At 43.1% G+C, this 13,063-nt stretch overlaps 1 protein-coding gene across 2 annotated transcripts in view; it reads left to right on the forward strand.

Moving 5' to 3' along the window:
- Window positions 1-1,132: 1,132 nt before the first annotated feature.
- Window positions 1,133-13,063, forward strand: part of LOC105018039 (ephrin type-B receptor 1) — a 249,021-nt gene continuing 237,090 nt past the window's right edge. Inside the window, exon 1 of one of the 2 annotated variants that reach the window (XM_034291392.1) lies at window positions 1,133-1,571. In XM_034291392.1, coding sequence (XP_034147283.1) covers window positions 1,508-1,571 — 64 coding nt within the window. In that variant the 5' untranslated portion in view covers window positions 1,133-1,507. The remainder of the gene's footprint in view (window positions 1,572-13,063) is intronic. The other variant, XM_020045462.2, reaches the window with a different exon arrangement.

A 13,063-nucleotide genomic window follows, 5' to 3' on the forward strand; every position in this document is an offset into this window, starting at 1 on the left:
GAATGACAAATAAGAGCTGGACGGACCTCGTAAATCCACCGTGGCACACTGGGGCTCAGCCGAGTCGGCACACTGTCCCACTCCGCACTACACCATTAAAAATGACAAATGGAGCGTCAGCTCAGCATCGCCGTTGAGAGCCCATATGTGTTGTCGTGATGTTTTTAAGGGGTTTCTGTAACGTTTGCCTCGTTGCACTGGCCTAGTTCGTCGGACGAATCCCAGAGGGAGAGGAAGGCTGTTTGCTCGAGTGTCTATTCTCATTTTATTTCTGTTTGATACAGGATGGTAATGCTGGATGGAATAGAATGGCTAGTTATAAGGTTTACAGGATTTGAGGCAGACCCAAGTTGAAATAAACAAAAGCAGGTCAGCCCTCACTGACCCGCATGGAGGCAGGCCATGCAGAAACACTAAACCAGTTCCAATGCAGTCCTCCAGTGGAGTGAGCTGGACAAATCAGACCCAAACAGGTGTAGCCGATTGGGGGTTATCGATTATCATCATCCCCCTCCTCATGCAGACTCCTCCCCCTCCCCAAGTGCATCCTTAGGAAAACAAGCCTTCTGTGTCCTCCATCTGTTACAGCACGTGCCTTCCTGCTCTCAATAGAATGTGAAGATGAGGAGGGGGAAGGGGGTTGTTCTGACTCCCATTCGGCGATGTCCGGGGATCTTCTGCCAAGGCCATTTAAGTGGAGTCTGAATGCAAATGTGGTCTGGGGCTGTGATGAAGATAATTAGGAAGGAGGCTGCCAAGGCACACGCTGACTGCAAGACATTAGGGTGGAGGCAGGGAGAAGGAAGAAGAAGTGGGTGAGTGACCCTCCAATCCCATCCAAAACAGCACATTTAAAAAATAATAAATTACACTCGCTGTCAAGACGTTTATGAGAATGAACTGGTGGATGGAATGCAGTGGGAATTCTCTCAAGAAAATGCAACCACCAATAAAATGTTTTCATCTTTAAAGAAAATAAATGAGCTTGAATAAGTTCTCTATTTTTAATGGGAGAAAGCTATTGTGGTAAAGAGGGCAAGATCGAAGAGAAAACAATGGATCTCTAGAAGATTAATTTTTTGCACCATGTAATGCACTACCCAAACCGGACCAATTGGTGGTGCTGTCCTCCATCGGTGAGGCGGCTGCAGTTTGAAATAGGTCAGGGAAAAGTTTTGTCTTCTCACAATGCAGGTGGGAGGAACAGACAGTCCGCGATTGGTTAGCGAATTTCACTTTACTATCTTTGATTGGTCCTGCTGCTTTAACTGGGTGTGAGGAGGCTGTCGCCCGGCTTGCTCCTCCTCACTCCCCCCTCCACCCCCTAAACTCGGCGGGGTCCTACGCTGGTTGTCACACACTGTTTACTACGGCTTGAAATGTGACTCTCACAACACCGACTTACCGACTGGAATACACCGCTCTGTGACAACCAAAGGGATTTTTTGTGAGCCCGCGTCCAGCGTGGTTGTCAGTGGATATAGACTGTGGACTATACATTATTGCCATGACTGTGGATATGTTTGCGGTTGTATGGGTCATCATCACCACCACGGTTTCTGCGATGGAAGGTAAATTATTGGAATTATTGCTGTGTTTTTATGCTATGGATTGGATGCTCCGCGTCGGAGCTCTCAGTGGCTCTCATGCACACTTCCCCAGGCTTTCCCATGGAATGCCACATTGTTTCCGTGAGTGCGCTCTGTGCTGTCAGTGGAATACTAGGGATGCAATGCACGTGGATCCTGTCAAGTCCCGTCCCTTTATTTTATTATTTATCTCAATTGGATGGAAGAGTATAGGGTCCCAGTGTTTCTGAATGTCTTTGGCGATTTGGTTGTTTTAGGCTGCAGACTGCAGTCAAGCTAACCAAACCTCAAATCGTGGGGTTGAGATGAAACAGAAGCCCATCTGGGCATTCTCTGCTGGGATATTTGTTCAGGGTTGAATTAGCTTGGCTACACACTGTGAGCTGGAGCAGTATTTTGGTTTACCTTATGAATAAATGTTCTGGCTAAAGGGTTTTTTATTACACACTTATGGGAAATATAAGGAAGCCTGCTTGTTTATTATTATTATTTTTTTTATCTGAGCAATAGATTGTAATGTCAGTGGATTCAGACCAACTTGCTAGACTGTATCTGTTTTGGAAATATAGCTAAATAACTGACATATAGGCCTTGTAACCGGGATAGATGCTCTTCTCCAGGTTAGTATCGTTCTATCTTAGCCTCGAAGCCTCCTTATGTTATTCGGGTCACGTCCTGACACAGGATAATAATTAGTTTTTTTAGCACCGACTCAGAGCAGTAAGATTAATATCAGTTGATTAGGAAATGGTGGTGGGATTTGATAGATTTCTAGAACAGTACGTTTCGCGACAGTAATGACTCCGGCAGATCAATGGATGATGACTAGAAGGCTGTGATGAAGAGGCAGTACTAGATCAGGACTGTAGCTTCACGTAGCCTACAACAGAATCGTTTTAAAATGTTAGCTTCATGCTGTGTGTCTGGTCTTTTTTGCAGGCACACGCGTGCGTTAACGCACACACACAGGTTAGGCAGCATCAGCATACAAATGTGCCATCAGCATCGATACAACTTTTGGAAAACCCGAGGGATTGCATACAGTAAAACACCACAGCCTCTTGAATATGAAACACTTCCCTTCGTTTGCTTACGCACTCCCTAAAGCAAATGTGCTCTCGTGGTTGTCTGTTTAGCATAAACAAGTGGAATGAATTAAAGACTAGGACTTTAAGAGGGCGTTACATGGTCGGAGTATCTGTTTCATCTTTTTCTTTTCAGAATGATTACAACTGTCAGGTTGGCTGACTGCGTGATTGTTTATACCACAGTATTCTATCGCGCCCCCCCCCACACACACACACTCACACTTTACATGCACACGCGCGCGCACACACAACCACACTCACAGAGAGAAGTATCCGGACTAAATAACTACCTCTGGGAAGAAATTGACGTGGTAGTTTGAGCGTAAATGTTTATCTGCTGTGAAATAACAACGAAAAGCATTTTCAACAGAAATTCATCATATAATTAAATAAAACACAGACAACACTGTTCCAGTCAGGGTTTACAAAACAATTAGAGAAACTACAATTACAAAAACATCCAAACATTGACAATTGAAATCCGGGCATGTTCCCAAATCACTGACGACTAGCTTTAAAGGTTCATCCAGAAATACTACACTGGCTATTAGGTTGAACAGATGGATAGCATAGAGACCCTGGGTTACCCGGGCAACACCAGAGCTGGGAGTGATCTCCTTGTTTAGGCTGGTTAATTGAAAGGAGATTGTCCCACAGGCAGGTTAATGTTTACTGATCTGATCTACAATCTGTATAACCCTCAGTCTGTGTGTGTTTGTGTGTGCGAAAAGACAGCCCTTGCCACAGTATCGTTGTCCAGATTGTGTCGCCCTTAATCTGATTATCTGTCCCTAATCGCCGAAACTCCTCTACAATCGCACACAGTATGTCAGATAAATTCCTTATTTTTGGTGAAATATCTGTGAATTATATCAGATTCGAGTCTGTGCTGCAGTGGAACGGCGGTGGTTTAGACCACTGGACCAATCTGGCCTTGTGACTGCTGCGGGTGCCGCCCATCCATCTAGGCCTAGCAGTCTAGTTACCGCAGGACGCTGTCTTCCGCCACGGTCGCTCCCCCGTACGGCGGCTCGCGTCTCCCTTCAGCGGAGCGGTGGATGGAGAGAAAGAAGGAGTGGGAGTAGATGGATGGATGGACAGAGCAGATCTAGCATCAAATGTGTATATGAATTCATGGCCGTCGGCTAAAACTTAGGAGATGGGAGATACTCTCGCATGTGCACACAAACACACACGTGCGAATACAGGGACGGACTAACCTGATACTTTTCAGGCCAATGACCCGAGGGCCTCTGCCTGCTGATTTGCCTGTGCCAGAAAGCACACACCTAGCCTAAGCCTGAAACAGCCTTTTTAAAGTAAGGACCTGCAAAATGTTCTCAGCTTGTCAGAAATTCAATTGGTTTCTGTTCTGTCTGGACTATGTATATGTGTATGTATATGTATATATATATGTATATATATGTGTGTGTGTGTGTATATATATGTGTGTATGTATGAAAAATACGATACAACAGAGAAGAGATTGATTGAGAGAAGCCCTATTTTGCAGTGTCCCACCTCTCTTTAACTTGACCTTTGTTCTCCCTTTTCATCTCTCCACTTTACCTCCTTTTCTTTCCCTCTCTATTTCTGTTTCTCTCCTCACCCTCTCTCCTCTCTCTCCATGTCCATTTGCATCTGTGTATCATTAGAGAGGGATAGAGGGATGGATGGAGAGGAAAAAGGTAGAGAAAGAAAGTTGAGGGGGAGAGTAATCGGTGACAGAGATGAAGAAAGGGAGAATGAGGGGGAGAGAGAGGAATTAGGGGACACCAAGCTCCAATCCCTAACCCACAGGATTTAAACGGCTCCTCCGTTAACTAACCAAGCAGTGTGTGTGTGTGTGTGTGGGGGGGGGGGGGGGATTAAAGAGGAGGGAGCAGAGAAAAGGAAAGGAAGTGTTTTTGGCAAAGAACAAACTTGCTCGTAAAGTCATCCAACGCTAAATAGACCAGTGGGTACAAGCTGATGTTCTTTGACAATCGCAAATCCAACAAGATGCATGTGTCTGCGTGTGTTCCCAACTCAGAAATCAACAGAAGTGTGTGTGTGTGTGTGTGTGTTAATAGGTCCCAGAGGAGACCGTGTTAATAGTTGCGCTACTAGAATACCCCGTCCCCAGCCACACTATGGATTAGTGAAAATAACAGTTGTACCATGCTTATGCCTAATAATCAAAAGCTTTGGGCACTGAAACCACTGTTCAAACCAACACATTCTTAAAGATGGACTATTTTGGGGGCATTTTGGGGGTATTGCTTTGTTGGACAGAAAATTGGGATAAGTTACAGGACACTTTTAGCTGAAAGAGTAATAGGACAGATTTGAACCCATGTTGTAGTGGTATTTGTGCACCACCGACTCACATTGTGGCCACATAAGGCCACAAACATTATTCTGTGTGCTATTCAACCATAAATAAAGAAAAAAAGGAAAGCACATTTACTTGAACATACAGTGCAGTTGCAACATTTGAAAAGAGAATGTTACTTAGTGAATTTTCTTTTGCCATAATCATGTCACCAAACTTGTCACTGTTCTATAAATATGTTTTATTTTTATAGTTTTTTTTGTCTGATGTAAATTTTCAAAGTAAAATAAAAAAGCATTTTGCGGTTCCTGGTAAGTTATGCATATGTGAATAAGAAAGCGACAAGGTTGGACACTGTAAGCACAATGCATCTTTGGATCTATGTGTTTCAGAGGGAATGAGAGAGAGATAGACTTAAAGAGAGGGAAAGGGAGTTTTAGATGAGAACAAGAGAAAGGGGAGTTTTAGAGAGGGAAAGGTGGATGGAGTGAGAGATTTGCAAAGGAATGGATGGAGAGTACAGAGGGGTAGATGGATGGACAGGGAAAGTAGAAGGGAGAGAGAAATGGTCTGTAATGTTTAGATTTCTTTAATTATATTAATCAAGTGTTCTTTATTATACCTTTCTATTTTCCTCTTGCTTTGACAATATAAGGACATGTCTCCAATGCAGTTTAAAGCCTTTTAAATTGAATTGAGGAAGATACACAGAAAGACAGAGATTTGTTTTATTATTTGAAAAACTGTTTGTCTTGAGACTCACCAGGCGTCATGCTCAGGGTAGGGGGCAAAACGCGATAGAGGAACGAGATTGAGGAAAAGACAGGGTGGGAGGGGCTATGGTAGAGAGGGACCATGACTAACATTCAGTAATCACTGAAGCTTGGTTTATGATTCTGCAGGTCTGCGTTGTTAATGTAATGGAGGTGATAACAATCAGTCCTCACCTCTCACAACCTCTCTTTACACGGATGAGTACAGTATTTCAGGAATAATTTGAAAAACAGCCCTATTCTGCATGCAAAGAAAAGCTGAAACACACATGAGGTAATGTATTTTGAAAGTGCGTGTGCATGTTTGTTACAGGGCTAACGTTTAGCTGCTGACATAATGTTGTCTGAAGCACAATACTTGAACTTTCTGTAGAGTTTTCCAGTCAACCTCACACTGACTTACGGCACAAGGAATGTTGGGACCAATGAAATAAATAATGACCAGAAACAAAGATATAGTATTTTCAATATTATTAGTTATGATTTGGTAATCCATGTAACTAGTATTTGTTTTATATAGAAATAATGCTAGACAACTATTCTGAGCACCAAATATTAGCATTAATTAGTTTGCTTTTTCCTGACCAGCTGTCCCAGCGCTTCAGAACGTGTGCCTGTTGCTGCATAGCAAACGGTGAGTCACGTTGACATATCCAAAAGTGATAGTAAAGCTATTAGGTTAAAAAAAAATATTAGATGTTTGAATAATTAAATTACGTGACGTCGTATTACAACGATGAAGTCAATAGGCTTAGCTATCTTTGTTAACACGCAAAGACCCAAATGACTTTCCAACATAGAGTCATCAAATTGGTGTCAAGTCCACATGAATGTGTAAAGAACGTACGTTTACTAGAGTAGCAGTCCCTTAATCTTGCGAGGCTATACCGGTAATATTCCGTAGACGTAGTGAAAAATTCAAACCAGGGTTCGGATTGCGGGGATATTTGGGGTGCGATACAACAGGTCAGGGGGTCGAAACATTTATATATTGTCCTTAGCAGTAATCGAAAACACTACAATATATTTACCATGTTCATGCCTGGAAGCATCTTGTAATACGATTTCTGACACCCCTAAAGTGGACCATACCATTTCTACTCGTGAGAATAGTTGAACATCTCTGCCTGCCTCACTGCCAAAGTCGTATTCGCTTTTTCACTAATGAAAGCCCACCCTACTACAACAGGTAAACCGGAACTATGAAGATATGTGAAGACATTGGGGGCTTTATTTATTCACATGCAAAAGACGCACGAGTGACTTCCCGGCAAAAGTTGGACAGCATTTGTGCTGACCAACTGTGTGGTGATGCACTCTCCCTTCAAGCTATATCCTTTGGTTAAGCTAGCACGTTTAAATGTAATTTTATTTTGGATTAAACTCCATGGAAATGTAACGATAGAAAATTGCTAACGTGTTCTTGAGTATTGCCATTGGTTATGGTCGGAAAAAAACTGACGTTATTTCTGTCAAATCTGTTGGAGACTTCCCCTAATTTGCCTATTTTGCCTATTTTATGACTCACTTGTGCTTGACATTTCAGCCCAAGAGTCAAACCTCTGAGGTCATTTTTAAAGATATGACCGATTTGATAGAATCTTTTAAATTAGGCTACTTTGAAGACTGAACATTAGTCTAGCTACTACTTAAAGGCATAGACCACCCAAAAATCTGACAAATTTGTCAATGTTTTTCTTACATTGAAAATAGTCTAATAGTCTAAGATGACAAATTTAGATTATTGGGTGGTCTATGTACTTAATAGGTCTGACTTTCTGCCAGTTTTGCACAAGGATACTTTGTTGGTGAATCCTGAATACAAAGGTTTTTGTGTGGTTCGTGCCCCATGAACTGATGTAATGGATTGGATTTAACATCATCTACAGGCTGCAGACATTATGTTAAATAAGCAAGATGCTGTAAGGATTGTAAGACTTCAGTTCACTGAAGCACGCCCCTGCGCTGTACTGGGTTCCCTTTAAGCCCTGGAGAAAAAGTTAAAGCACCCCCCCAATTGTCATTGCATTATTCACACTCTGATTGAAGTCTTCTCTCACTGTCTCCATTGCTAGCTGCAACAAGATGTAATGTAAGTAGTTATATCGCTTACAAATCGCTTAGCTTGCTAACTTGGTGGTGTTTCTGCCTCCATGATGTGTGCAAAACACTATTGAAGCAGTGCTTGCAAACACAGAAAATAGTCTATATCCTGGAGCATCTGACGTTTACACTCATGGCCTGTTTTGTGAGCTAACTTTCTCACACACACACACACACACACACACACAGACACGCACTTGAACAACCTCAAAGTGGTAGTTTGGAGTGCCTGGAGAGACAATTATCTTATAGGTCTACTGTATACTTGGCATGTTATGACTGAAAAATGCTGTTCGGCTGGCTGGGCCCTTGCCTCCATAAGTCTTCAAATCAAATCACAGACTTTCCCCAAACCTTTTTGTTGCCTAACATCCTATTAAAAATGATCTTATGCTGTTGGTGCGTGTTTGTGAATAGATACCTCTCACTCTGGACCAGATTTAGACATTCGTGGAGTTGTACGTCTGTCACAGGTTCCTGCTTCCTGATTTGCTGTATATCCTCTTTCTGAATGCAGTCTCACTTCACTCTACTCTTATCACCATGCCAGGCTGGTTCTGAAATGACCAGTCTTATCTAACCAATCACGTCTTAATACCGGATCAACCTACCTTGTCTTACAACATAACTCTGTAATAAGTACAATATTATAACCAATCAGGATTCTTAACACCTTTTGGACCCTGAACAGGCTCTACTCTGTAGTAATACTTCGAAATTGCCAATCAGATGTCTTCCTGGAATAGTTTTCATAACGCAAACCCATCAGATGTGACAATGCAATCTAGAAATGGGCATTATCGACTTGCTGAATTACTCGGATGCCGATGTCACACTTTAATTAGCAATTTGAATTATTTGACCGTCAACTGCTGTGATTCGAAATATGGGGACATAGAGCCAGTCAGCATTGAAGTGGAGTCTCTTCAATGTTATTCGAAGAGAAGGGGAAAAAAGATAGCGCAATAGACCGCGGAGGGGGAGAGAGCGGGCAAAAAAAAAATCACAGCAGAAACCATTGATTATTCAGTCCCGTTCCTCTCCTCTCCACCAGCTGCCTTACTCCTGGGGGCCTCTAGGCTTACTGAACCACCAGATACAGCCAGCTTTCCAACGCCACACAATCCCTCCAGTTCGCTACATTACAATCAACAATGCCCACGTTGTTGACTGGGGTTGGCTTCCCGGATGGCAATTTCACTTTTTAGTTGGGGCTTGTTTTTCAAATTTTTTTTTCCGGAAGGAGAATTTTAATTAAAACTTGAAGGAACAGCCGAAGCAGACTTTCTCCTCCTCTGTCAACCTCCAGCCTGGGAGTAATTGGTTTTGTACCTCCTCCCCTCCCCTCCTCCATCATTTCATGTCCCTGTTCTCTCTATTTCAGTTAAATAGATGCAGTTGTGTCATTTTTATAGTTGGATACCCCCTCCCTTTCTTTTTGATGCTCTCTCCTTTACCCCCTCTCCCCACTTTTCAAAGTGAAATATGAATCCGTTCGGGTGTTGACACAAGCTGCGGACGCATGCTTTTCAGTGGAAGAATAGAAAAAAAATGAAGGGAGGAGAGGAACAAAGAAGTGCCTTTATTATTCTCTTAATGAAATAGAGGGTTGAATGCAGGACCTTAAGGATTTTGTTTGTTGGCTAAGCCCCCAGTCTTATGCCTCGAAGTCCTGGAAGGACCTGGGGGGAGCATGTGAAGGGGGGCCTGGGGAAGATTGGGGAGGTTGGTTGGGGAGGGGGCTAAATTAAGGTTCCTTTTATAAATCTTATTATTGGTTTGATGGGTTAGAGATGTCTTTGCTGTAACAGTATGCTTTGCACACCACTGAGAAGTAGTCCGGTGCATTTCTCTCAGAGCAGTGTCTGCTCTACAAAGGGCAAACTGGTCCCTGTTCCGTTGCCACTCCTAATAGTGTCTGCGTGTGTTCAAGGCCACTTCACATCTCCACAGTCATTGGTTAAAGTTTCCTTCCAGTATTCACAGTTCTCCCAGCAGCCCTGAAGGATATTATTTTCCCAGCACTCAGTGAAATTAAAGTCTGATGGTCACGCCTACCACAATTACTCCCCCATTCCGGGCAGCGCACACGTCGCCATTTCATTAAATAACGGTTCTGCTTCCATCAGTGGCTTTTGGTCCATAAATGGGATCAGGTGGATAGTAGTGTGTTGCATAGGGAAGAGGGTGACATTTAGGATCCTTTCTCTGATTGTTTATGAGGGAAATGAGTGTTGGCAGCCAGTGAAGGGCATTATTTGGGAATGACTGCCTAATGACTTGTCTTGGGTCAGCAGGCAGGCACATCTCACAAGTGGTAGACACACAATTCCCTGCCCCATGTCTGCCTCTCACTGTTACAGTTTTTCCTTTTTGAAGATAAGAATATTGCCCACAAAAGAATATGTAAGTACGTGTGTGAATGGGAAATGAGTGTGGTGGGACAAGAGTATACGTGTATGTGTAGTGTTTGTGTGTAAATCTATGTCTATGTGCCTAAAAGTATGTGTGTGTGTGTGTGTGTGTGAGCATCACTACACTCTGAGAGAAACAGTGATGTTCCTGTAAGTGGGAGAGAGAGAGAAGGTTGTGGCCAATGCGGCGTGACCTTGTGTGACGCTCAAACCCTTCCCCAGGTGGACTGCGTTGCCCTGTGCTGTCTGGCAGGATCAGGTCTTGGGGAGAAAAGCGCCTTTTAGAGGTAATTAACTATCGATTCTAACCAGAGAGGCTAATGGGACACAGGCAAACGCTACCCTGATGAGACAGAGACACCCGATTGGCCAAGCTCCAACAGGCACAGGGATTGGTTCGGGGGGAGGGGAGGAACATCCTCTTGTGGTCAAAAGTCAAGGTGGCTTCCGAAATCCCTTCTTTCCGTTCATTATCTTCTAGTAGCCACCCCCCCACCCCACATTAAGACATTATTTAGACAATGAAGCCATACTTAGCCTAAGCCTACTAATGTTTATTTATTACAGTATAATGCAGTGGCTGGAGCTAGCAATGTATTGCCTCAATTTACTTCATAACACCACTACACCACCACTGCCATCTCAAACGTTTTGATCCAGGTTCTTCTCTGCCAGTGAGTGTGAATTTGAGCAACCAGATTTCACCCAGTTATATAATCGGTCAGGCCCATCTAGGTTATTGGTTGGCAATTAATAATTTTCTAGCCAAATGCTTAATATAGATAATTTGAACAAATTAGAACAAGAGAAGAAAATATGCAAGTAATTAAAAAACACTACTATTGCTAGTTTTGTCCAACTGTAGTATCACTTGTAGCGGGAAATGTTGATTGCAGTGGGTAGTGAGACTAACTGTATTAGTTTTATTTTCTTTGGTTTCGAGTGAGAGGTATAAGAATTAAAGAGTAAAGAAGTGAACGTGAAAATGTGATTGGGTGGAGATGGTCAGATGAAAATGTCTGTTAGGACTTGTGTATAAGCTGGCCTATGAGGCACCCCTACCATATTCCCAGCCAGTTGGCTTCTTCCTGAGCTACATTACGCTGAAACTGAGACTCGACTCTCCCCTTTTCCTCACACATCGTCACATCGTGTACAACGGGGGGCTCTGCAAGATGATCACAGCACACACACACGCACACACTCACACACACACTCACACTCAGGCCACCCTAACGATCCACTCTCATAGTGTGATGAGGAAGCTCCGCGCTCACGCACACCTTGTCGTGTACGGATCGAGGGCTGACAGCCGTTTTGGCGGACCTAGTCATTATTGGAGAACCAGCTGGGGGCCAGCAGACACAAAGCCATGTCTCTGTCGAGTGTGATGCACACACATACACGCACACAAACTAACGAGGCCAGTGAGAGCAACCGGGTCTGATATTTATGCGTCTTTCTGTCTCTTTCCCTCCTGTCTGGAAGCTATTAAAATTGGCATCCTTTGATCAGGGCTTCGTGCTTTGTTAAGATACTCCGCCTCCCTTCAGTGCCATGCGTGTCAGGTAGCGCGGTGTGTTTGGAGTCTGGCCTTGGAAATGAAGCATTGTTAGGTGGGCCTGTTACTGAGGCTTCGTACCTTGTTCTAGGAGGCAATGACAGCTAGCAAAGCAGCCTGCTAGGGTGAATATAGGCGTGTGTGCGAGCTAAGGGTCAAATCGTACACAGGATGCTTATATTTTTCCTGTTCCACACGTGTATAAACAAGTGTGTCGGTGTGAGATGTAAATGTTTTCTTTCTTCATATCCTGTTCCCCCTGATTAGAGATTAGTCTTTAGTAATGGCGACCCTACAGCAATTGGGAGTATTGCTTAAGGGCAGATTGACGGATCACCTTGTTGGCTCCGGGCTTTGAACCAGCAAACATTCAGTAAATGTCCCAGTGCTAACCTGTGTCAGAGCATGAAGTGAGCTTAGGCAGAGGGGACTGAGGTGTGTGTTATTACCTTGAAGATGATATATGTCTAATGATGTGCAGAGAAATAGAATGATTAGACTGTATTTATAGGAAGGTTTCTGTTCTGTGTGTCTTTACAGATATACCTAACTATATTATACCTTACTATGGGGAACATTTTGCCTGTCCCCATGAGGAAAATGCCTTACTTTGATGCTTATTAGAAGTTTTAGGGTAAACGTTTTCAGTTAGGGTTATGAATTGAACTAGTGTTATGGTTATCAGTTTCAAGTTAGGTACAGAGTTAGGGTTAAAGTTTGAGATTTCAGGTTAGGGTTAGGTTAAGAATTAAGGTTAATGGTTAGGTTTAGGTCAAAGTAAAGTTAAAGGTAAATCAGATTTTGGAATATTCATTTGGCTCTCCACAAATAAATTAAAACAGGTATGTGTGTCACATTGTTTAGTATAGTCAAGGTGTGTGTGTCACATTGTTTAGTATAGTGAAGGTGTGTGTGTCACAGTGTGTAGTATAGTGTAGGTGTGTGTGTCACAGTGTATGTGTGTGTCACAGTGTGTAGTATAGTGTAAGTGTGTTTGTGTGACACAGTGTGTAGTATAGTGTATGTGTGTGTGTCACAGTGTGTAGTAGAGTGTAGGTGTGTGTGTCACAGTGTGTAGTATAGTGTATGTGTTTGTGTCACAGTGTGTAGTATAGTGTATGTGTTTGTGTCACAGTGTGTAGTGTATTGTAGGTGTGTGTGTGTGTGTCACAGTGTATAGTATAGTCTGTGTGTCACAGTGTGTAGTATAGTGTAAGTGTG

Source organism: Esox lucius, chromosome 3 (genome assembly GCF_011004845.1).
Source record: "Esox lucius isolate fEsoLuc1 chromosome 3, fEsoLuc1.pri, whole genome shotgun sequence".
NCBI lineage: Eukaryota > Metazoa > Chordata > Actinopteri > Esociformes > Esocidae > Esox > Esox lucius.